The sequence below is a fragment of the Scyliorhinus torazame genome, chromosome 27 (assembly GCF_047496885.1).
Source record: "Scyliorhinus torazame isolate Kashiwa2021f chromosome 27, sScyTor2.1, whole genome shotgun sequence".
Lineage (NCBI taxonomy): Eukaryota > Metazoa > Chordata > Chondrichthyes > Carcharhiniformes > Scyliorhinidae > Scyliorhinus > Scyliorhinus torazame.
The window spans coordinates 12,082,877-12,105,561 of NC_092733.1; the positions used below are offsets into that span (position 1 = coordinate 12,082,877).

General features: G+C 59.4%; 1 protein-coding gene across 1 annotated transcript in view; it reads right to left on the bottom strand.

Annotated features, from left to right (window-relative positions):
- LOC140403226 (complement C3-like) overlaps positions 1-22,685 on the bottom strand; it is a 466,462-nt gene that overhangs the window by 117,310 nt on the left and 326,467 nt on the right. The window contains exons 29-30 of the mRNA XM_072490983.1: positions 22,152-22,333; positions 17,138-17,296 (exon numbers count right to left, since the gene is read on the bottom strand). Of these exons, the coding sequence (XP_072347084.1) occupies positions 17,138-17,296; positions 22,152-22,333 (341 nt within the window). The remainder of the gene's footprint in view (positions 1-17,137; positions 17,297-22,151; positions 22,334-22,685) is intronic.

The following is a 22,685-nucleotide window of genomic DNA, read 5'->3' on the forward strand; positions in this document are numbered from 1 at the left end:
ATGCACGTGCCCTAGCCCCTAAAACTCATCTGTGCCCTGCACCCGTGCCAACTTACTCAGTGTCTAATTGTTTGGCCTTACGGGCCCTTTGGCTACGTCTACGTGGTTCCCCAGACGGTACAGCAGAACTGGAGGTGGACTCCTGTGATTCCTGCCCTATGACACTGGATCCCTTTGGCGGCCGTTTCCTGGGGCGTCCTGGCCTAGATGGGCCAGGCTGCGGCCCGGGCGACTGGGATGGCGAGCTGCCAGCCTGTCCTGCCCGTTGCCCACCCGATGCACCTGGGACGGAAGGGGGGGGAGTCCGAGGTGTCGCGGTGTTCCGGGACCTCCCCTACAGAGGGAGCCGGGGCGGACCACACCACCTCCTCCTCCCTCGGGGTGCCCGATGGCCCCCAGGCCTCTACATGGGTGGGGGATGCGAACGGACTGGCCATCCGACGCCCCCCCCGACATCTGGCGCTGCCAGTCCTGGAGGCCCGTGCTGGTATCGACAGGGGTCTGCAGGTTTGCAGCCATGGAGCCCAGGGGGTTGGCAAACCCTGTCTGTGACAGTGCGACGCCTTCTCGCACATGGCCACTGGCGCCGATGCCCTCAGCGATGGCCTGCAGAGACTGGGCCATGGCCTGCAGAGACTGGGCCATGGCCTGCAGAGACTGGGCCATGGCCTGCTGAGACTGAGCCATGGCCTGCTGAGACTGGGCCATGGCCTGCAGAGACTGGGCCATGGCCTGTTGAGACTGGGCTATGGCGTTGAGCGCCTCTGCCATCTGGCGCTGGCACTGGCTCATGGCCTCCTGTGAGAGGGCAGCCATTTCCTGGGCCACAGACGCCGCCTGCACGGAAGGCCCCAGGCCTCGCAAACCGTTCCCCATGTCTGATACCGTCGCACCCATTGCCTCCACCGCGGACGCCACCGGTGCGGTGTCAGCCTGGGTGGCACGCATGATCGGCACCACTCCCAGCTCCTGGACGCGGGTGGACTCCTCCACCTGCGACCGCAGCCGCCGCAAGCCGCCCGTCACCCTCTTCGCTCGTCTCCGGGTCGGTGGTTGCATCGGATCTATGTGTGGGTGTGGTAACTGCAGGAACCCGGGATCCATCTGGGCGGCAGATGTTCGCTTGGGCTGGGCTGCCCTCCGACCGCCCGGTCCCTCTGCTACTCCTACCTCCACCTGCTGTACCGGGACGGCTGTGTTGTGCGCACCAGTGAGTGTACCAGACGCCTCATCACTAAAGTGCCCAACCGTGGTGAGTGTTTCTGCGATGGTGGAGGGTGTTGGTGACAGCAGTGGCGTTGTGTCGTGCTCTTCGTTCCACTCTGAGTCCATGGCACTTTGGGGTGGGGGTTCGTCTCCACCCATCCACTCTGAGTCACTGTCCGGTATTTCGTCTTCCTGGGTAGTGCTGTCCCGGGTAGGGGTGTCCCGGGTAGTGCTGTCCCGGGTAGGGGTGTCCCGGGTAGGGGTGTCCCGGGTCGGGGGTGTCCTGGGTAGTGGTGTCCTGGGTAGTGGTGTCCTGGGTAGTGGTGTCCTGGCTCGGATGTGACGGGGGCCTGTGGCTGCCCCCCTCGTCGCTGGGTGGTCGCTCCCGCACGTGACGGGGGTGTCGTCTCCCTGTTGCTCCAGGTCTCTCCGTCTCCCGTGGTCTCCGAGGGGCATCCTGCGGGCGTCGCATGCTGGAGGGTCCGGGTCTCTCCGTCTCCCGTGGTTTGCGAGGGGCATCCTGCGGGCGTCGCATGCTGGATGGTCCGGGTCTCTCCGTCTCCCGTGGTGTGCGAGGGGCATCCTGCGGGCGTCGCATGCTGGAGGGTCCGGGTCTCTCCGTCTCCCGTGGTGTGCGAGGGGCATCCTGCGGGCGCCGCATGCTGGAGGGTGCGGGTCTCTCCGTCTCCCGTGGTCTCCGAGGGGCATCCTGCGGGCGGTCTGCATTTGCGGGGATGGGTGCCTGGACGTTTGGTCCTGCGATACACAATGAAGCATGCATGGTTAGACATCAGGCAGTGATCAGGTGATACGGGGGAGGGGGATATAGGGGAGGGGGGATATGGGGACGGGCTGTCGGTGGCTCACTCGCTAGTACGCCCCCGACCTCTGCATCAGCAAACTCCCGATCCTCAGGTCCGCCAGCCAGTTCCAGGGCCCTTTCCTCGTGTACGGTCAGTGGCCTCTCATCAGCGGGCCCTCCTCCAGTCCTCACATGCTCCCTATTGTTGTGTGCGCGCTTCTCCTGTGGGTGGGGGGGCAGGGGTAAAAGGCAACAGTGTTAGGCAGGTATATGAATGCACGCCATCGGTTGCGCGTGCATTGCAGAGGTTAAGGTTAGGGCTGGATTCACTTGGGGATATGGGGGATATGGGGGAGGGGAATATGGGGGATATGGGGGAGGGGGATATGGGGGAGGGGGGAATATGGGGGAGGGGGGAATATGGGGGAGGGGGGAATATGGGGGAGGGGGGAATATGGGGGAGGGGGGAATATGGGGGAGGGGGGAATATGGGGGAGGGGGGAATATGGGGGAGGGGGGATATGGGGGAGGGGGGATATGGGGAGGGGGGATATGGGGGAGGGGGGGATATGGGGGAGGGGGGATATGGGGGAGGGGCGGATATGGGGAGGGGAGATATGGGGAGGGGGATATGGGGGAGGGGTGATATGGGGAGGGGGGATATGGGGCATATGGGGGAGGGGGGATATGGGTGAGGGGGGATATGGGTGAGGGGGGATATGGGTGAGGGGGGATATGGGTGAGGGGGGATATGGGGGAGGGGGGATATGGGTGATATGGGGGAGGGCAGATATGGGGGATATGGGGGAGGGGGGATATGGGGGATATGGGGGAGGGGGGATATGGGGGAGGGGGGATATGGGGGAGGGGGGATATGGGGGATATGGGGAGGGGGGTATATGGGGAGAGGGGATATGGGGGAGGGGGGATATGGGGGAGGGGGGATATGGGGGAGGGGGGATATGGGGAGGCTCACCCTGCCTGCTCTGACGAGGTCGTTCACCTTCTTGTGGCACTGGGTGCCTGTCCGTGGTGTCAGTGCCACAGCGGTGACGGCCTCTGCCACTTCCCTCCACAGACGCCAGCTGTGGCATGGGGCAACTCTGCGGCCGTGCCCAGGATACAGGGCGTCCCTCCTCTGCTCCACCGCATCCATTTTGGGCCGGAGACTATCGACCCATTTTTCCGACGTGACGCAAGTCGGATTTGCGCCGTTTTTTGCGCCGATCGGCGGACTTTCCGCCGATAACGGTGAATTTCGCCCCTGATGACAAACAAACAAACTAACTGCTTTGCCTTGGCCGTTCAGTTTCTTGAGTGTTACATGGCTCCACCCAATAAGGTGAACGCGTGTTTCATCCAACTTGAGCCATGTAGATGCTGGAGAGTGGTTTTGAGGAGTCAACAAACGGACCAATTATGGGAGGGTATCTGGTCTCAACCATGCTTTTGTAGTTGAAGTGATAATCTGGTTGGTCTAGTTAAAACGTTCTCGTCAATTGCAACCTCATAAAATACTGATAGTGGGAGTTCAGCAAGCATGGTTCCATGGAAAGTCTAGGGGCTACACTGGGATATTTTTTGTGGGGGGTGGCTAGTGCCTCACATTCACAGCAGAAATATTTGCCCCGACTTTCCGGCCTCGTTGCACTCTCGTTCGAGCGGAACAAGGCTGGTGAATAGCGGAAGCGCTAAAAACGAGAACAGCTGTGTGGCTGAATGCGATTGCAAATAGGGAATTGTCAATCATGGTTAAGTGAGTTCTTCACACAACCCCAGTGGATTCCCGTGGGTGGGAGGGCCATGTAGCATGTGGGAATCATTTCCTGGCATGCCAATCAGACTGTGATGCCTGGACACTGTGCCTGAACACTGCAGGAGGCAACACCACACCTGCAGGAGCGAACATCTGAACACTCAGGGGATGGGACACAGCTCTGAGGACAAGTCAACGGCCGGAAGGTGGGTGAGTGCAACGCGGAGGGGATCCAGGTGAGGTTATGTGCGGCTGTCTGGGGTACAGGGACTTAGGTCCGGTGAGCGGGGCCTGCTGCGGCTGGGAGTGCGTGGGCACGGTGTGTGGGAGGGGGGGGGCATCAGTGGGGGAATGGAGGGTCCCGGGGTGGGAGCCACCACTGTTTATCAGTCTAACACCCTCTCCCAATTCCTTACAGATATTGAATGGCATGGATGGTATTTTGGACCCCGCAAACAGACCTTTGTTGTGCTGCTGGTAGGCCGGGCGGCCAGCTGCTTGAGACGGTGGCAGCAGCAGCGTCTGCAGATGCTCAAGGTGATGGCCCATGTGTCGGACCCCACCCCACACCCTGAGAACCGGCCACCTATCAGGCCAGGTAGGGACCCAGAGGGGGAGGACTGCGATGGCTCAGGTAGTACAGGCATCGCAGTTTTTTTTCAACAGATGACGGACAGTGTTTGCCTTGGCACCACGTGGCGGAGGAGGACACCCACTCCCAGTGCCCACCAAGGTCACCTCAGCCCTGAACATTTACACCTCGGGATCATTCCAGGGCTCGCGCAGGGACCTGTGTGGCATCTCGCAGGCCACAGCCCACAGGTGCATCCAACAGGTTACGATGCCCTGTACGGCTGGGGAGAAAACTATGTCAACTTTGACATGGACCAAACCCAACAAGATCCTGGGCAGCAGGATTCTCCGCCATCACCAGGATGCCTCAGGTCCAGGGGCTGATAGATGGCTCGCATATCACCTTTCGCTTACCGGACCATCTGAGAGTGCCCTACATCTACAGCAAAGAGTTCCACTCCCTGAACATTCAGCTTGAGTATGAGCACCACATGAAGATCATGCATATGTGTGCACGCTTCTCTGGGAGTGTGCATGACAGCTACATCCTGGGCAGCCAGACATCCTTGGCCTCATCGAGCACCACCGCAGGATGGGCGGCTGGCTCTTGGGGCATAAAGAGTAACCGTTGAGGACCTGGCTAATGATGCCAGTACGGAGCCCTGAGACCATAGCGGATACTCAATCAAATGAGGCCAATGTGGCCACCCGGGCTGCGATCGAGTGGTGCATCAGACGGCTCAAAATGTGGTTCCGATGCCTTGACCGCTCCGGTAGTGCCCTGCAGTACACTCCCCGGAGGGTGGTAGTCTGCTGCGCCCTCCACAACCTAGCACAGCACCATGGTGATGAGCTGGAGGCTGGGAATGAGGAACATGTGCCCACCTCTGAGAAGGAGGAAGACGAGAATGATGTGAAGGCACCGGACCAGCAGGGGCGGCAGGGCGATCCCGGGAAGGAACCGGAGGAACAGCCGGAGGCTGCAGGACAGGAGGTAGCAGCGAGGGTCCAACAAGGATCCAACAAGGAAGTGGCCTGGTTCATCATCGATACATTACCCACACCCCCATCCCCATTTCCCACTCTTGTAAGGTCTGTGTAACATGATTCCAGGGTGCTGGGACTGTGTCGCACTGTCAGCGGGTCATTGTTGAGGGCACTGACACTCCGCAGAGAGCTGAGTGCCAGTGCGCCTCAATCTATAGTCTGACACCTGTCTGTCTGCTGAGTGCTTGCTCACACCCATCACCTGCATGCGGAGGGGGAGATGCCTGAAGAGATGGGCCAAGGGTTGGAGGTTGGGCTGCATTGTGAAAGAAAGTGACAGAGACGTCATACTGGTAGTGCTCAAGGGTTTTTAATGAGCCACAGGTGACACACTCCCCCGATTTTGCTGTCCCACTCTTCCACCCTGGCAGCTCTCCGATGTCTGCTCCCTCGGTGATGCGCCTCAGTGAGTCGGCCACGCTCAGCAGCGCCTCGGCAATACCCACCTGCGACTGGGACAAGCTCCGCTACCACCACACACCTGTAACCCGGCCCCTCCCCCCCCCGGGGGACGGCCGAACCCTCACCCTGCCCCACATGCCAGTACCCATGCCAGCCATCATGGCCGGGTGCCCTGTCCACTAAGACCACCATCTGCCCAACCCCTGGGCTGTATGCGTCGGACCATCTATGTGTTTCCCTGCGCCATCCCCCACCCCTTCTGAGGCCGCGCACAACTGCCGGGAGTGGGAGAAGACCGGAGGGGGACCACCAGAACTGCGGCCCCTCACCATGCCCGAGCAGAGGGCACTTGACATGGTCGGCGGCCCGGAGGAAAGGGAGGCCACCGTGGTGGAGTTTGGCGGTAGGCGAGGAAGTGAGACCCTGCTTAATTGCGGATCCCATGACACATGAATGGACACTCCCCCCCCACCCTGCTGTCTAATCATAAATGTCGTCTTGCGTCTTACAGGACCTGTTGGAGATGGTGCTGGGCCATCCGGAGTCCCCCGCCCCCAGAGCCTGTGCCAGAGCTGAGCACTGACGGGGAGAGCAGCCCGATCACCAGCCCTCCACCCGAGACTCAGGACACCCCGGAGCCTGGGTTAAAGGATGACACTGACTTTCCCTCACAGCTGTCTCTTACACCCTCCACCATCCCAGAGACTATCACCTGGGTTGGGCATATTAATGAAGAGGGTCCTGAGACAGCAGGTGGAGGTAGGAGCAGCCGAGGGCCCGGATGGGTGGAGGGATGGCCGGCCCCAGGAACCAGCTGCCGCCCAGACGGGTCCCGGGCTTCTGGAACATCCAGTCCCAGCCACACTGCAGATGCAGCCAGAGACCCAGGGTCCACAAGAGGAGAGGCCAGGGGCATCCAGCACCTGCAGGCGCAGGTGGCAGAGTCCATCCGCAGGGGGTGATGCCGATCATGCGTACCACCGAGGCCGACTGCACGGGTGGCGTTCGCGGTGGAGACTCTGGGGGCGATGGTTTCTGCTATGGATCAGCGTGTCCAATTCCTGGGGCATTGTGTGCCAGCGGTGACTGAGGCCATGGACAGGGCTGCCCTCTCACAGTCAGCCATGTGCCAGAGCCACTTGGACATTGCAGTGGCACTCCTCAGCGTGGCCCAGTCACAGCAGGCCATGGCTGGGAACGTCGGAGGCATTGCCCAGGTGCTGGATGGCGTTGCACAGACACTGGGCGGGGTGGCCCAGTCCCAGAGGGAGGTGGCCCAGTCCCAGAGGGAGGTGGCCCAGTCCCAGAGGGAGGTGGCCCAGACATAGAGGGAGGTGGCCCAGTTACTGACTGATGTGGTTCAGTCCCAGACGGAGATGGTCCACATCCTGTGCCCCATGGCCACAAGCGTGCAGACCCTGGTTGAGACCAGAGCGGGCCTACAGGATTGGCAGTGTCCGGTAGTGGTGGGGGGTCTCAGGGGATAGCTCCGCTTGTACCCCACTCAATGGAGTAGCCCGGGAGCCATCGGGCACCCCAAGGGAGGAGGAGGTGCTGGTGACTCCCGCAGGTGAGGTGCCGGAAGACTGCAGCACCTCGAACCGACCCCTCCTGTCCCTGGCGCATCTGGTGGGCAGCGGACAGAACAAGGCCAGAAAGTTAGATACCAGATACGTTGGCATGGGTGCAAGGCACAGTTTACTTATAGGGACTAGGGCACAGACTGTATATATTTCCAAACAATAAGCACCTGTTAACACCGTTAAAACCTGCCTCGGTGCTCTGTCTGATGGGTATGGGGCTGGGCTGGTCCGGGCTGTCCTGGGGGGAGGAGGGGATCACTGCAGCCCTGTGGGAGGACAATGCCCCCCCCATGCCCCGACCGTCCCCAGCACTCCCACCCCAGGGTTTCGGCGAGACCGTGTGATGGACTGGCCAGCTCATGCAGGGATCAGCCAGGTGGAAGGTGATACTATGGGCATGAGTCAGATGTTGTCATACGATGCAGAGCACCAGACCTCATCGCAGAGCGATGATGTTGTGCTGCCTCCTCTGCCTGCCCGGGCCCCAATTCCTGCTCATTGTCCCCCTCCCCCTCATCCTCCTCATTGGACGAGGCCTGCCCTATCTCCCCATCCTCCTCCTCCAGTACATCGCTCCTCTGATGCGCATTGTTGTGGAGGATGCAGCAGGCCACCACAATGCGGGCGACCCTCTCAACATCACACTGGAGGGCCCCTCCAGTGCGGTCCAGGCACCTGAAGCGCATCTTCAGAACTCCGAAGCCCTGCTCGATCACACTCCTGGTCGCTGTATGGTCGTTGTTGTAGTGGGTCTTCACATCGGTGTCTGTGGCCTCCACATAGGTGCCGTCAGCCACGGCGGCAGTGGATAACCCTTGTCACCCGGAAGCCAACCCCTCAGCCTGGGAGGGGAGTGAGGGGGGGGTGGCGGGGGAGGGGGGGCTGGTGGTGTGCTGGAACATGTCAGGAATCACCAAGTGTGCCAGGATGACACTGCCCGGGTATCGGGTGCAGACGTGCACGTTGCGCAGCTGATGGCCACAGACCAGCAGGATGTTGAGTGGTACCCTCTTTGGTTAGTGTAGAGCAGTCTGTTATCCGCAGGTGCCCGTAGGGCGACATGCATCTCGTCTATCTAGACCTGGGAAATCCCAGTTATGGCAGAGAACCCTGCTGCCCAGGCATCCTGGTGGGCTCGGTCCACATGGAAATGGATGTAATGATCTTCCTGGGCATATGGGGCCTCTGGGACGGCGCACGTCGAGGTCTGTGAGTTCCCGGAGAGGTCCCCACTCGGCGACTGGAAGGACCCCGTCACATAGAAGTTCAGGGCGACTGTCACCTTGACGGTCACCGGGAGCGGGTGCCCTCCCCTATACCCCTGCGGTGCCAGATGTGTCACACTGTCTCTGCTCATCCGGAATCTCCGACGGCATGCCCGATCCGACAGGTCCTCGAATGATAGGCGGTGCTGGTATACACGACGCCTCATGCGGTGCCTCCTTGGCACCTGTGGTAGTCACCACTGTTGTATTATATATAGCTGTATAGTGCATACGAGGGTATTACGGTAAGGCCCCTGTACTACAGGTACGGGGATAGATCCCTGCCTGCTGGCTCCGCCCAGTAGGCGGAGTATAAATGTGTGTGCCCTCCGAACTGCAGCCATTTTGGCAGCAGCTGTAGGAGGCACACATCTCTGCGTAATAAAGCCCTGATTACTCTCTACTCTCGTCTCGTCGTAATTGATAGCGCATTAGCACCGCCTCCTCCTTGCCCTGTTGGGCGGCCGGCCCTCCACCCTGTGCTGCCGCCACCTGCCCCTCTGCAGCCCGTTTTGCTGCTGGCCTCTCTGCTCCTGCAGCTTCCCCCTCCTCTCAGAGCGGCTCTCGGTCATGCCGCTGCAGGGTATCTCATGGAGCTGCGACCATCACCACGACGGCCAGCATTACTGGTTGAACGGCAAACACCATTATCTGCAGTGGGTGGAAGGCTAACATGTTAGCATGGCGCATGCTCCCGTGCCCAGCCAGGTTCCATGGGCTACATGGTGGCCCTGGTTGGCACTGCCCAACATGTCCCTCCCCTACTCCCCTGCTCCATTGGTATCTGGCACCGTCGGTGCCCCCAGTCCTGGCGGCTATCCCTACTGCCAGAGGTACCTTTGACTGGCACTGCCTTGACTGGGGGCTGCCATGGGTGTGGTCCTGGGTGGTCTGTGGTGGGTGGCAGCCGGTTAGACGGGGTATTTGGGGCCAGGAGGGGGGCGCACTGTGGCCGGGGGTGGGGTGCGAAGGTGGGCGCACCCATATGGCCGGTATCACTGTGTAAAACCAGGGGCCGAGTTGGGTGTTCAGTGGGTGCGCAGCAAGATGGCCGCTGTAATGGCGATTGGTGCCTGGGCATTGCGCAAGACCTGTGGGGGGGGGGGCACCCCAACTGCTCGGCCTGTTTCCCCCCCCTCTCCCGGCTCTAGCAGGTGGCCCTCCACCACAGCCAGCATGGCCAGTGTCCGGGCCGGCAGCCCGCAGTCAGTCACTCCTCGCCGTTTCCTACCTCCTGTCTCTCTCTCTCCCGATCAGCAGCCACAACGCCAGGTTCCCGATTTCTGAAACCACAAGGGAACCACGCCGTTGGGAACTCGGCCCAGCGGCGGCGGTGAATCTCGGAGGCCCGGGAGAATCGCGTGTCAGGCCCGCTAATGATATGCCTACTGTACTTTAACCTCACACAGTGAGCAACGCATTTACGCCATTTTCGGTGTGCCGGAGCATCCCGATTTAGCGTCAAACCGGCACCTATCACGATTTTGGTGTCGGAAGCTATTCTCCACTCAATAGCGTTTCATGATTTCGCTGTCGGCAAGCGGAGAATCCCTCCCAGTTTTTTTGAAAGATCCAGGGCGAAATTCTCCGTTATCGGCGCAAAGTCTGCCGATCGGCGCAACAAAAGGCGCAAATCCGACTTGCGTCACGCCGGAAAATTGGTTGCAAAGTCTCCGGACCGAAATGGGCTAGCAGAGACGTGACGGGATCCGCGCTTGCGCACGTGGTTCACGCCGTGCAGCGTCATACACGCCGCACGGCGTGACGGCTCAGAAGGACGCGCTGCTCCATCCCACCCGACCGGAACACCCAACCGGAACACCCGACTGGATGGCTGGCCGCCGCTCAGCCCCGAGGTTCCAGTCACGGTGTGTGGAGGCGCTCCTGGACGCAGTGGAGCAGAGAAGGGAGGCCCTGTTTCCGGGCACGGCCGCAGAGTTCCCCACGCCACAGCCGGCGTTTGTGGAGGGAGGTGGCAGAGGCCGTCACCGCTGTGGCCCTGACACCACGGACAGGCACCCAGTGCCACAAGAAGGTGAACGACCTCGTCAGAGCAGGCAGGGTGAGCCTCCCCCCCCCCCCTGCCCGATATCCATATCCCCCCTCCCCCATATCCCCCCCCTCCCCCATATTCCCCCCTCCCCCATATTCCCCCCTCCCCCATATTCCCCCCTCCCCCATATTCCCCCCTCCCCCATATTCCCCCCTCCCCCATATCCCCCCCTCACCCATATCCTCCCTCCCCCATATCCCCCTTCCCCCATATCCCCCCTCCCCATATCCCCCCTCCCCATATCCCCCCATATCCCCCCTTCCCCATATCCCCCCTCCCCCATATCCCCCCTCTCCCATATCCCCCCTCCCCCATATCCCCAAGTGAATCCAGCCCTAACCTTAACCTCTGCAATACACGCGCAACCGATGGCGTGCATTCATATACCTGCCTAACACTGTTGCCTTTTACCCCTGCCACCACCCCCACCCCCCTCCCCCCCCACAGGAGAAGCCAGCACACAACAATAGGGAGCATGTGAGGACTGGAGGAGGCCCCGCTGATGAGAGGCCACTGACCGAACACGAGGAAAGGGCCCTGGAACTGGTTGGCGGACCTGAGGACCGGGAGGTTGCTGATGCAGAGGTCGTGGGCGTACTAGCAAGTGAGCCACCGACAGCCCGTCCCCATATCCCCCCCATCCCCATATCCCCCCTCCCCCATATCCCCCCTCCCCCATACCACCTGATCACTGCCTGCGTGTCTAACCATGCATGCTTCATTGTGTATCGCAGGACCAAACGTCGAGGCACCCATCCCCGCAGATGCAGACCGCCCGCAGGATGCCCCTCGGAGGCCACGGGAGACGGAGAGACCCGGACCCTCCGGCATGCGAGGCCCGCAGAATGCCCCTCGCACACCATGGGAGACGGAGAGAACCGGACCCTCCGGCATGCGACGCCCGCAGGATGCCCCTCGCACACCATGGGAGACGGAGAGACCCGGACCCTCCGGCATGCGACGCCCGCAGGATGTCCCTTGGAGACCACAGGAGACGGAGAGACCTGGAGCAACAGGGAGACGACGTCCCCGTCACGTGCGGGTGCGACGACGCAGGCATGTGCCACCCAGCGACGAGGGGTGCAGCCACAGGCCCCCGTCACAGCCGAGCCAGGACACCACTACCCAGGACACCACTACCCAGGACACGACTACCCAGGACACCCCTACCCGGGACAGCACTACCCAGGACACCCCTACGCGGGACAGCACTACCCAGGAAGACGAAATACCGGACAGTGACTCAGAGTGGATGGGTGGAGACGAACCCCCACCCCAAAGTGCCATGGACTCAGAGTGGGGACTAAGAGCACGACACAACGCCACTGCTGTCACCAACACCCTCCACCATCGCAGAAACACTCACCTCGGTTGGGCACTTTAGTGATGAGGCGTCTGGTACACTCACTGGTGCGCACAACACAGCCGTCCCGGTACAGCAGGTGGAGGTAGGAGCAGCAGAGGGGCCGGGCGGTCGGAGGGCAGCCCAGCCCAAGCGAACATCTGCCGCCCAGATGGATCCCGGGTTCCTGGAGTTACCACACCCACACATAGATCCGTGCAACCACCGACCCGGAGACGAGCGAAGAGGGTGACGGCCGGCTTGCGGCGGCTGCAGTCGCAGGTGGAGGAGTCCACCCGCGTCCAGGAGCTGGGAGTGGTGCCGGTCATGCGTGCCACCCAGGCCGACACCGCACGGGTGGCGTCCGTGGTGGAGGCAATGGGTGCGACGGTGTCAGACATGGGGAACGGTTTGCGAGGCCTGGAGCTTTCCGTGCAGGCGGCGTCTGTGGCCCAGGACATGGATGCCCTCTCACAGGAGGCCATGAGCCAGTGCCAGCGCCAGATGGCAGAGGCGCTCAACGCCATGGCCCAGTCTCAGCAGGCCATAGCCCAGTCTCAGCAGGCCATAGCCCAGTCTCTGCAGGCCATGGCCCAGTCTCTGCAGGCCATGGCCCAGTCTCAGCAGGCCATCGCTGAGGGCATCAGCGCCAGTGGCCATGTGCGAGCTGGCGTCGCACAGTCACAGACAGGGTTTGCCAACCCCCTGGGCTCCATGGCTGCAAACCTGCAGACCCCTGTCGATACCAGCACGGGCCTCCAGGACTGGCAGCGCCAGATGTCGGGGGGGTGTCGGATGGCCAGTCCGTTCGCATCCCCCACCCATGTAGAGGTCTGGGGGCCATCGGGCACCCCGAGGGAGGAGGAGGTGGTGTGCGTCCGTCCCGGCTCCCCCTGTAGGGGAGGTCCCGGAACACCGCGGCACCTCGGACTCCCCCCCCCCCTTCCGTCCCAGGTGCATCGGATGGGCAACGGGCAGGACCGATTGGCAGCTCGCCATCCCAGTCGCCCGGGCCGCAGCCTGGCCCATCTAGGCCAGGACGCCCCAGGAAACGGCCGCCAAAGGGATCCTGTGTCAGAGGGCAGGAATCACAGGAGTTCACGTCCAGTTCTGCTGTACCGTCTGGGGAACCACGTAGACGTAGTCAAAGGGCCTGTAAGGCCAAACAATTAGACACTGAGTAAGTTGGCACGGGTGCAGGGCACAGATGAGTTTTAGGGGCTAGGGCACGTGCATGAACTCCTTTGATTATTAAAGTCAATGTTACACCTGCAGAAGCTGCCTTTGTGCTCTGTCCAAAGCGTGCGGGGGTGTCATGTACGTTGAGTGCAAGTGTGTGTGTGAGGGGTGGTCTTACCACAGCCCCAGGTGAGTCTGCCCCTTCCCCGTGGGCCGCCATCAACATCCCCCTGGGCAGAGGACGGGACCGTGCGCTGCAGTGTCACAGCCGCATGCAGGGATCGTCCGGGTGGATGGTGGTACTGTGGCCATTGGTCATAGTCCCAACGATGTGGAGCCAGGAGCTTATCGCAGGGCGGGTTGTCATCGTCCTCCATGGCCTGCAATAGACACGCGCCACCCGAATAGGTCCCTTTCCTCTTGGTGAACACGGCCCTGTTATCTGCAGGTGGCCGCACAGTGACGTGCATCCCATCAATCGCGCCCTGGACCATGGGGAACCCGGCCACAGCAGAGAAGCCCACGGCCCGGGCATCTTGGCTGGCCCGGTCCACAGGGAAGCGGATGTAGCGGTGCGCCATGGCATATAGGGCATCTGTCACTGCCCGGATGCACCGATGTCTGCGATATGCCGGACAGGTCCCCACTCGGTGCCTGGAATGACCCCGTTGCATAAAAGTTCAGGGCCACCGTAACGTTGACGGACACGGGGAGAGGGTGTCCCCCGCCAGTGCCACGCGGTGACAGGTGTGCCAGCAGGTGGCAGATGTGTGCCACGGTTTCCCGCCTCATCCGGAGTCTCCTCCTGTATTCCCGGTCCGTGAGGTCCTGGTATGACTGCCGGGGCCGGTACACACGGGGCGCCCTCAGGTACCTCCGTTGCCGTGGGGCCGCGACGTCCTCCTCCCCCTCCTCGTCTTGTCGGTCAGGTGTCCCTCCAGCCTGGGCGGCTGCCGCCTGCCCCTCTGCGGCAGCCTGCGCCGCCTCTCTGGCACGCTCCTCCTCCTCCTCCTTACCAGGGCAACATAGACATAAGCGGCTGCCGCCACGGCGGCCAACATCGCTGGATGATCGGAAAACATGACGGCCTGGTTGGGGGGGGGGGGGGGTGGGAACGACGACATGTCATCATTGCCCATATCCCCTCCTTCCCCCCAGCCAGGTGGTATGGACCGCATGGGTCCAACTGTTGGAGGCTGGCACCTGGCCAGGTGGACCAACTCACTTGCCCTCGCATCCCTCTCCCCGGCACAGACCCCCCCATCCCCCTCTCCGGCACGGACCTCCCATCCCCCTCCCCGGCACGGACCCCCCCTCCCCATCCTCCTCCCCGGCACGGACCCCCCCCCCCCCCCATCCCCCTCCCCGGCACGGACCCCTCCCCCCATCCTCCTCCCTGGCATGAACCCCCCTCCCCATCCTCCTCCCCGGCACGGACCCCCCCCCCATCCCCCTCCCCGGCACGGACCCCCACCCCCATCCCCCTCCCCGGCACGGACCCCCCCCATCCTCCTCCCCGGCACGGACCTCCCATCCCCCTCCCCGGCACGGACCTCCCATCCTCCTCCCCGCACGGACCCCCCCATCCCCCTCCCCGGCACGGACCACCCCCCCATCCTCCTCCCCGGCACGGACCCCCCTCCCCATCCTCCTCCCCGGCACGGACCCCCCCATCCACCTCCCCGGCACGGAACCCCCCCCCCATCCCCCTCCCCGGCACGGACCCCCCCATCCTCCTCCCTGGCACGGACCTCCCATCCTCCTCCCCGGCACGGACCTCCCATCCCCCTCCCCGGCACTGACCCCCTCCCCCCAACCCCCCTCCCCGGCACGGACCTCCCATCCTCCTCCCCGGCATGGACCTCCCATCCTCCTCCCCGGCACGGACCTCCCATCCCCCTCCCCGGCACTGACCCCCCCCCCCCAATCCCCCTCCCCGGCACGGACCCCCTCCCATCCTCCTCCCCCAGCACGGACCTCCCACCCTCCTCCCGGCACGGACCTCCCATCCCCCTCCCCGGCACGGACCTCCCATCCTCCTCCCCGGCACGGACCCCCCATCCCCCTCCCCGGCACGGACCACCCCCCCCATCCTCCTCCCCGGCACGGACCCCCCTCCCCATCCTCCTCCCCGGCACGGACCCCCCCATCCCCCTCCCCGGCACGGAACCCCCCCCCCCCATCCCCCTCCCCGGCACGGACCCCCCCATCCTCCTCCCTGGCACGGACCTCCCATCCTCCTCCCCGGCACGGACCTCCCATCCCCCTCCCCGGCACTGACCCCCTCCCCCCAATCCCCCTCCCCGGCACGGACCTCCCATCCCCCTCCCCGGCACGGACCTCCCATCCTCCTCCCCGGCACGGACCCCCCCATCCCCCTCCCCGGCACGGACCACCCCCCCATCCTCCTCCCCGGCACGGACCCCCCTCCCCATCCTCCTCCCCGGCACGGACCCCCCCATCCACCTCCCCGGCACGGAACCCCCCCCCCCATCCCCCTCCCCGGCACGGACCCCCCCATCCTCCTCCCTGGCACGGACCTCCCATCCTCCTCCCCGGCACGGACCTCCCATCCCCCTCCCCGGCACTGACCCCCTCCCCCCAACCCCCCTCCCCGGCACGGACCTCCCATCCTCCTCCCCGGCATGGACCTCCCATCCTCCTCCCCGGCACGGACCTCCCATCCCCCTCCCCGGCACTGACCCCCCCCCCCCCAATCCCCCTCCCCGGCACGGACCCCCTCCCATCCTCCTCCCCAGCACGGACCTCCCATCCTCCTCCCCGGCACGGACCTCCCATCCCCCTCCCCGGCACGGACCTCCCATCCTCCTCCCCGGCACGGACCCCCCCATCCCCCTCCCCGGCACGGACCACCCCCCCCATCCTCCTCCCCGGCACGGACCCCCCTCCCCATCCTCCTCCCCGGCACGGACCCCCCCATCCCCCTCCCCGGCACGGAACCCCCCCCCCCCATCCCCCTCCCCGGCACGGACCCCCCCATCCTCCTCCCTGGCACGGACCTCCCATCCTCCTCCCCGGCACGGACCTCCCATCCCCCTCCCCGGCACTGACCCCCTCCCCCCAATCCCCCTCCCCGGCACGGACCTCCCATCCTCCTCCCCGGCACGGACCTCCCATCCCCCTCCCCGGCACTGACCCCCCCCCCCCCCCCAATCCCCCTCCCCGGCACGGACCCCCTCCCATCCTCCTCCCCAGCACGGACCTCCCATCCTCCTCCCCGGCACGGACCCCCATCCCGGCACTCCCCCGGAGCCCAGCCCACTCTAACAACACACCCCCCCCGCCGCACACACACACGCACACCTAGACACACCTCTCCCCACACATTCAGACTGCGGCCACGCCATCGCCTGCCCAGCGGCCAACCCCCCAGGCCGTCACTCACCTCCACGCTGGTCGGTGTGAACCTGGAGCACAGGTTCACGCTGATGAAAAGGAAGTTTGATTTACGTCGACGTGACCGGTCATCACGTCGACGGGACTTCGGCCCATCCGGAAGGGAGAATATCGGCAGGCCCCAAATCGGCTGCCTTGCGCACACCCGTGCCATTCTCCGACGTCTGCGGCGCCATTAACGCCCCGCCGACTTTTCTCCCTTCGGAGACTTCGGCGGGCGGCGGGGGCAGGATTCACGGCGGCCAACGGCCATTCTCCGACCCGCTGGGGGGGTCGGAGAATGACGCCCCCAGTTCTGTACTGAAGGTTCTGCTCTATGTAATGCAAAATTAATTCACTTCTGTTGATAACACAGGAAAATTGTACTGAGAAACAGCCACAGATGATGTACATCATCTTGGAGAATGACACTATTTATGGTCAAAAATAATAGGAAGCAGAAGCGCACACAGTTGGGGCATATCAAAAAGAAAAGTTGGAAAGTTTATTTCAAAACATAAGTCATTACTAACCCTTGATGATTTTGCGACATATCTACTTGATGAGTCAAAACGCCACACAATAGCACTTTGTTTGCCAGGAATGGTTACTTCAACATCCAAGTTAATCTCTTTGACTGGAGGAACAGCAGCCTGGTAATTGGCTAGACCTTGCAAAGCAACCATGGTCGCCTGGGGGAGTGGAAAAGAGTCACTGTTAAACATAATTGAGACTTCAGACTTACTCGCTTGCTCCAGAAATAAGAATAAATAACTAATTTCTTGTTTTGTTCTCGGAGAATAATCAAGAGATTGTTAAAAAATTGTAGATTGTAGGAGCGGCAGGGTGGCACAGTGGTTGCACTGCTGCCTCACAGTGCCAGGGACTCAGGTTTGATTTTACCCTCCTTCAGTGTGGAGTCTGCACGTTCTCCCCGTGTCTGCGTGGGTTTCCTCCGGGTGCTCAGTTTTCCTCCCACAGTCCAAAGATGTGCAGGTTAGGTGGATTTACAATGTTAAATTGCCCCTTGGTGCTCCAGTGGTTAGGTGGAGTTGCGGAGGTGGGGATGTGGGCCTGGGTGGGGTTCTCATTCGGAGGGTCAGTGCAGACTCAATGGACCAAATGACGTTTTTCTGCACTGTAGATATTCTATGAAAATAGCAATCCCATTCTGGTTTTCAGTTCCTGGAGTACAAGGGCAAACGGATACTAAACTTTAACGTCCTGAACGGCCAATTTTTACACAAACTGAACTTAGGGCACGATCTTCGGCCATGCTGCAGTGGAAAAGCATCTCGGCACAGCGTGGCCGGTGAAAGCCGGGAGACCCCCTATCCCGGATCTACCTGGCTCTCAACGCCTCGCGAGATTCAAGGCAATCTCGCGAGGCGTTGCAAAGGGAATCCCGCCCACAATGGCGGAATCAGTTTCTGGCAAATCTGGATATCAGAGTGAGGCAGTAAGTCTTACTCTAATGTGCAGATTCCTGAGGTCTCTGAGGCTTTGGGGTTCAAACCCTTATTTCGGGGACCTCGGGCGAACGTCGTTTGGTACTCATCCCCTCAAACGGGGACCAGACAGAGTGGCACTCGTGGGGATCGGAGGCCCCCAGCTGCTTGCCCTTTGGGAAGGGTGGTGCCCTGGCATTCCTGGTGCCAGCCCGGTACTGCCAAGGTATCCAGGTGGCACTGCCAGCTGGCATGGGCACTGCCAAGGTTCCAGATTGGCACTGCCAAGGTGCCAAGCTGGCATTATTTGCGTGCATGCAATTGGGTCAGGGTTACCCGGTGTGGGTGTTGGGGGCGTGTGGGAGATCCTCCATATTGCGTTCGGGCAAGGGGGCTGGAGGGCGGGAATTTTTCTGAGGGCCTAGGAGATCATTTTTAAATAGCGTCCAGAGCGCTCGCTACAACGGGGAGTGGCGAGCAGACTTCACCATTGTAAAAAATAGGGCTGTGGAGGATCGGTCGTGTGTTCCCTGTTTAAGACCTTATTCAAAGGTAGTGCCGGGAAACATACAGCTAAATGCGCTCGCTCGGGGACTTTGTTCACTTTTGGGAAGATCGCGCAAGTTTTCTTTCATTCATTCATGGGATGTGGGCGTCACTGGCAAGGCCAATACTTATTTTCCTGTCCAGCCTGAGTTGCCCTTCAAAAGCTGGTGGTAAGTTGCCTTCTTGAACCACTGTGGTGCATGTGGAATAGGTGCACCCACAATAATGTGATGGAGGGAATTCAAGGGTTTTTATCCAGTGACAGTGAAGGAACAGTGATTTATTTCCAAGTCAATACAGGGTACAATTTGGAAGGGAATTTGCAGCCATCATGCTCCAAGTGCTTCCCTCCCTTGGTCTTCCATGTGGTAAGAATCACTCATTAGGAATTGGTGCAAGTGATGCAGTGATACAAGAGTTTTAAGAGTTTTTTGAAATTCAGAAATAATCTACTATTTTCCGAAAAAGGTATCGGCCAGAATTCTCTGTTCTTGCCCGCTCTTCAAGCAGTCTTTCAAATGTATCTCTGCCCTCAGAATGACAAGTAATCTTGTGTTAGTTAATAGTATTTAAAAGTGGTTTTTACCTGTGATGAATTTTGTTCAATTGGCTGATTGGAGATAGAGAAGGTACCAGTCAGAAGTTAGCATTTCAATTTTATTGTTAAGCGTTGTGAAAATGGTAATTGTCAGCTATATTTGTGTAATGTTAAGGTACTTGAATACTGTGTTAACAGTAACATTTGTTGAAATACACCATGTCCCTAAATGTGCACGGAATCACACCTGGAGCAAAGTATCCTTTCCTCAGTTTTACAAATTTCAAAAAATTGATCGGGGTTCCTGTCTGCTTTCCGAGCCAATGTTGGCGTCTGGTCCAGCATCATAATACTTCTTATTCTGAACTGCTCTGCCTCACAGTTCATTCAAAATTCAAGAGAGGAAGACTTTCCCTATCCTCGCACCTGCTCCCTCAGACCTAAGCTTTTAAACTTGCTGCTTTTTGAAGTGTCAGAGCCTGCCTAGAAATCCCACAACAATTGAAAGGCTTTAAATACCCTGAGATCCTATGAAATGCATCTGTAACTAGCCTTTGATTGATAGATTAATGATTTAAACACAGCTGCCAGGAGGTTTGTTTATTTATCTTTCCATTTATGCTTGAATGCACCTGACGTACCCGCCAATGATCCTAACTGCAATGGTTATAAACATTCTAATTCTGATTGACAGCTGCTAACCACTTCAATGCAGGTAAGTGCTTTCACTTCCGTTTTTCTAACTACAGAAACAGTCGGGCGGGGATACACTCACTCATGCATGATGTGCATGGCGGGCGGGTGGAGAAGGAGGATGAGAGTGCACCTCCTTGATGAGGGGTGGGGGTGCTCCCCATGTCTGCAAGGCGAGGGGTCAACATTTTTATTTGGGGGAGGTGGAGGCCTGTCTCTGGATGCTAGCAGCCTGATACCATTCAGTGTTGGGAAAATGGCATGTTCTCGGCTATGCATTATTTTACACAACAAAGGTCTGAGAATTTTACCTCACAGACTATCCTATCGTCAAAAGGACACAGTCCTGATTCTTAACTGGCGGGAGAAATTAGACTCTGGAATGGAGAATACAACCCTTCATCAATATGGTTGGACAAACACTGAAAAGTTATTGTGACATTCCAACTAGTTTTCATAAGATGTGCAAAACTGTTAGCACTGTTGCTTCACAGCACCAGGGTCCCAGATTTGATTCCCGGCTTGAGTCACTGTCATAGAACGTACAGTGCAGAAGGAGCCCATTCGGCTCATCGAGTCTGCACCGACCCACTTAAACCCTCACCTCCACCCTAACCTCGTAACCCAATAACCCCTCCTAACCTTTTTGGACACGAAGGGCAATTTATCACGGCTAATCCACTTAACCTGCACATCTTTGGACTGTGGGAGGAAATCGGAGCATCCGGAGGAAACCCACACAGACATGGGGAGAACATGCAGACTCCGCACAGACAGTGACCCAGCGGGGAATCGAACCTGGGACCCTGGTGCTATGAAGCCACAGTGCTAGCCATTTGTGCTCCGCACTGTCTGTGCGGAGTCTGCACATTCTCCCCGTGTCTGCGTTGGTTTCCTTCGGATGCTCCGGTTTCCTCCCACAGTTCAAAGATGTGCAAGTTCAGTGGATTGGCTATGGTAAATTGCCCTTAGTGTCCAAAAAGGGTTAGGTGGGGTTATGGGGATAGGATGGAGGTGTGGGGAAGGGTGGAGGTGTGGGCTGAGGTAGGATGCTCTTTCCAAGGGCCGCTGCAGACTCGATGGGCCAAAAGGCCTCCTTCTTGACTGTAAATTCTATGACTCTATGATTCTATGCTTTCCAACTGGTGGAAAAAGGTCACGCATTCCAGTTTCTTCCAAATGTGCATTCCTGGACAAAAGGATGCTTGTCTGGCCTTGGCATCCAACATTGCTGAGGCAGGTGGAGTATGTGAAGACTAAAGGAATTGCGCAAGCTACTGTGCCACTTTGACAAAATGTCATCTTGACTCGAAACGTTAGCTCTTTTCTCTCCTTACAGATGCTGCCAGACCTGCTGAGATTTTCCAACATTTTCTCTTTTGGTTGCACAAGCTATTATTTTGCATCCTTTTATGACAGCTCAGAAGCCACTGGCTATGGTGCATTGCAACAGACATCCAGAGTTTACAAAATCAGTCAATCGCCATGTTCTCCTCAGAGGGACCCTCAAGAGACATGACAAAACCAATTAAGTGAGCCTGAGGAGGGAACGCCAATGAGGATCAAGAGCATACCTTCATGGTGCGGGGCAGCACGGTAGCCTTGTGGATAGCACAATTGCTTCACAGCTCCAGGGTCCCAGGTTCGATTCCGGCTTGGGTCACTGTCTGTGCGGAGTCTGCACATCCTCCCCGTGTGTGCATGGGTTTCCTCCGGGTGCTCCGGTTTCCTCCCACAGTCCAAAGATGTGCAGGTTAGGTGGATTGGCCATGGTAAATTGCCCTTAGTGTCCAAAATTGCCCTTAGTGTTGGGTGGGGTTACTGGGTTATGGGGATAGGGTGGCGGTGTTGGCCTTGGGTAGGGCGCTCTTTCCAAGAGCCGGTGCAGACTCGATGGGCCGAATGGCCTCCTTCTGCACTGTAAATTCTATGAAACTATGGAAGTCCACCCACTATTTCGCAACAGCATAAAATCTGCCCCTTCATCCCTTTCAGAGGTTCTCCAGGCCTTCTGATTCACTACTCCATTAATAGACATAAGTTATAAAGCACTAAATCACAATTAACTATTTGTTCAAGTCCATCATGTGTGCTGGAATATTCACTAATGAACCGCCGAAGTATTGTTGTATGAAATTTGAGAGACTAGCTCAACTTGTATACCAGCATCAGCCTTTCTCTTTGGGAAAGGGTGAATTCCTGTTTGGCAGCAATGGAAAAGAAAGACTTAAACCTCCTCCAATCTCAAAGATCTCTGCTAAACTGTTATGTTTATTTTCTTAAAAATAAATTCAATAAAAATGTAAAGTAGAATAATGCAACCTGTGTGGAGCTGAAGCCGCCTCCATATTCGCTTCTTTGTGCCAGCCATTTAACTGCTTTACCAGCTTGGTCAAATTTCTCAAACTGCACAAGTGCCAGAACAGCATATCCTGTGGCTTCAATTGTGTACAACGAGTTGACATTTCCAGCTTCTGCCCAGTACGATTCCCCTAAAAGGGTCTCTGAAAATAATAAGTTAAAATGAAGATCATTCATAGCAAGTGTGCTGCCCCTTTCAAATAAATTGGCGTATGGTCCTGTGTGCTCTAGCTCTTACAGAAAGAAAATCCTTTGAAGCAAATTCATCCAGTTCTGACAGAGAGGCACATTGCCAATTATCAAGTGCATTGTCAGGGAGATTGTCTGGAATGAGTCAGGCGTCATTATCCGACCCCCCAGAGGGTCGGAGAATGGCCGTTGGCCGCCGTGAATCCCGCCCCCGCCCCCGCGGAAGTCTCCGAAGGGAGAAATGTCGGCGGGGCGTTAATGGCGCCGCTGCCGCGGAGAATGTCACGGGTCTGCGCAAGGCAGCCG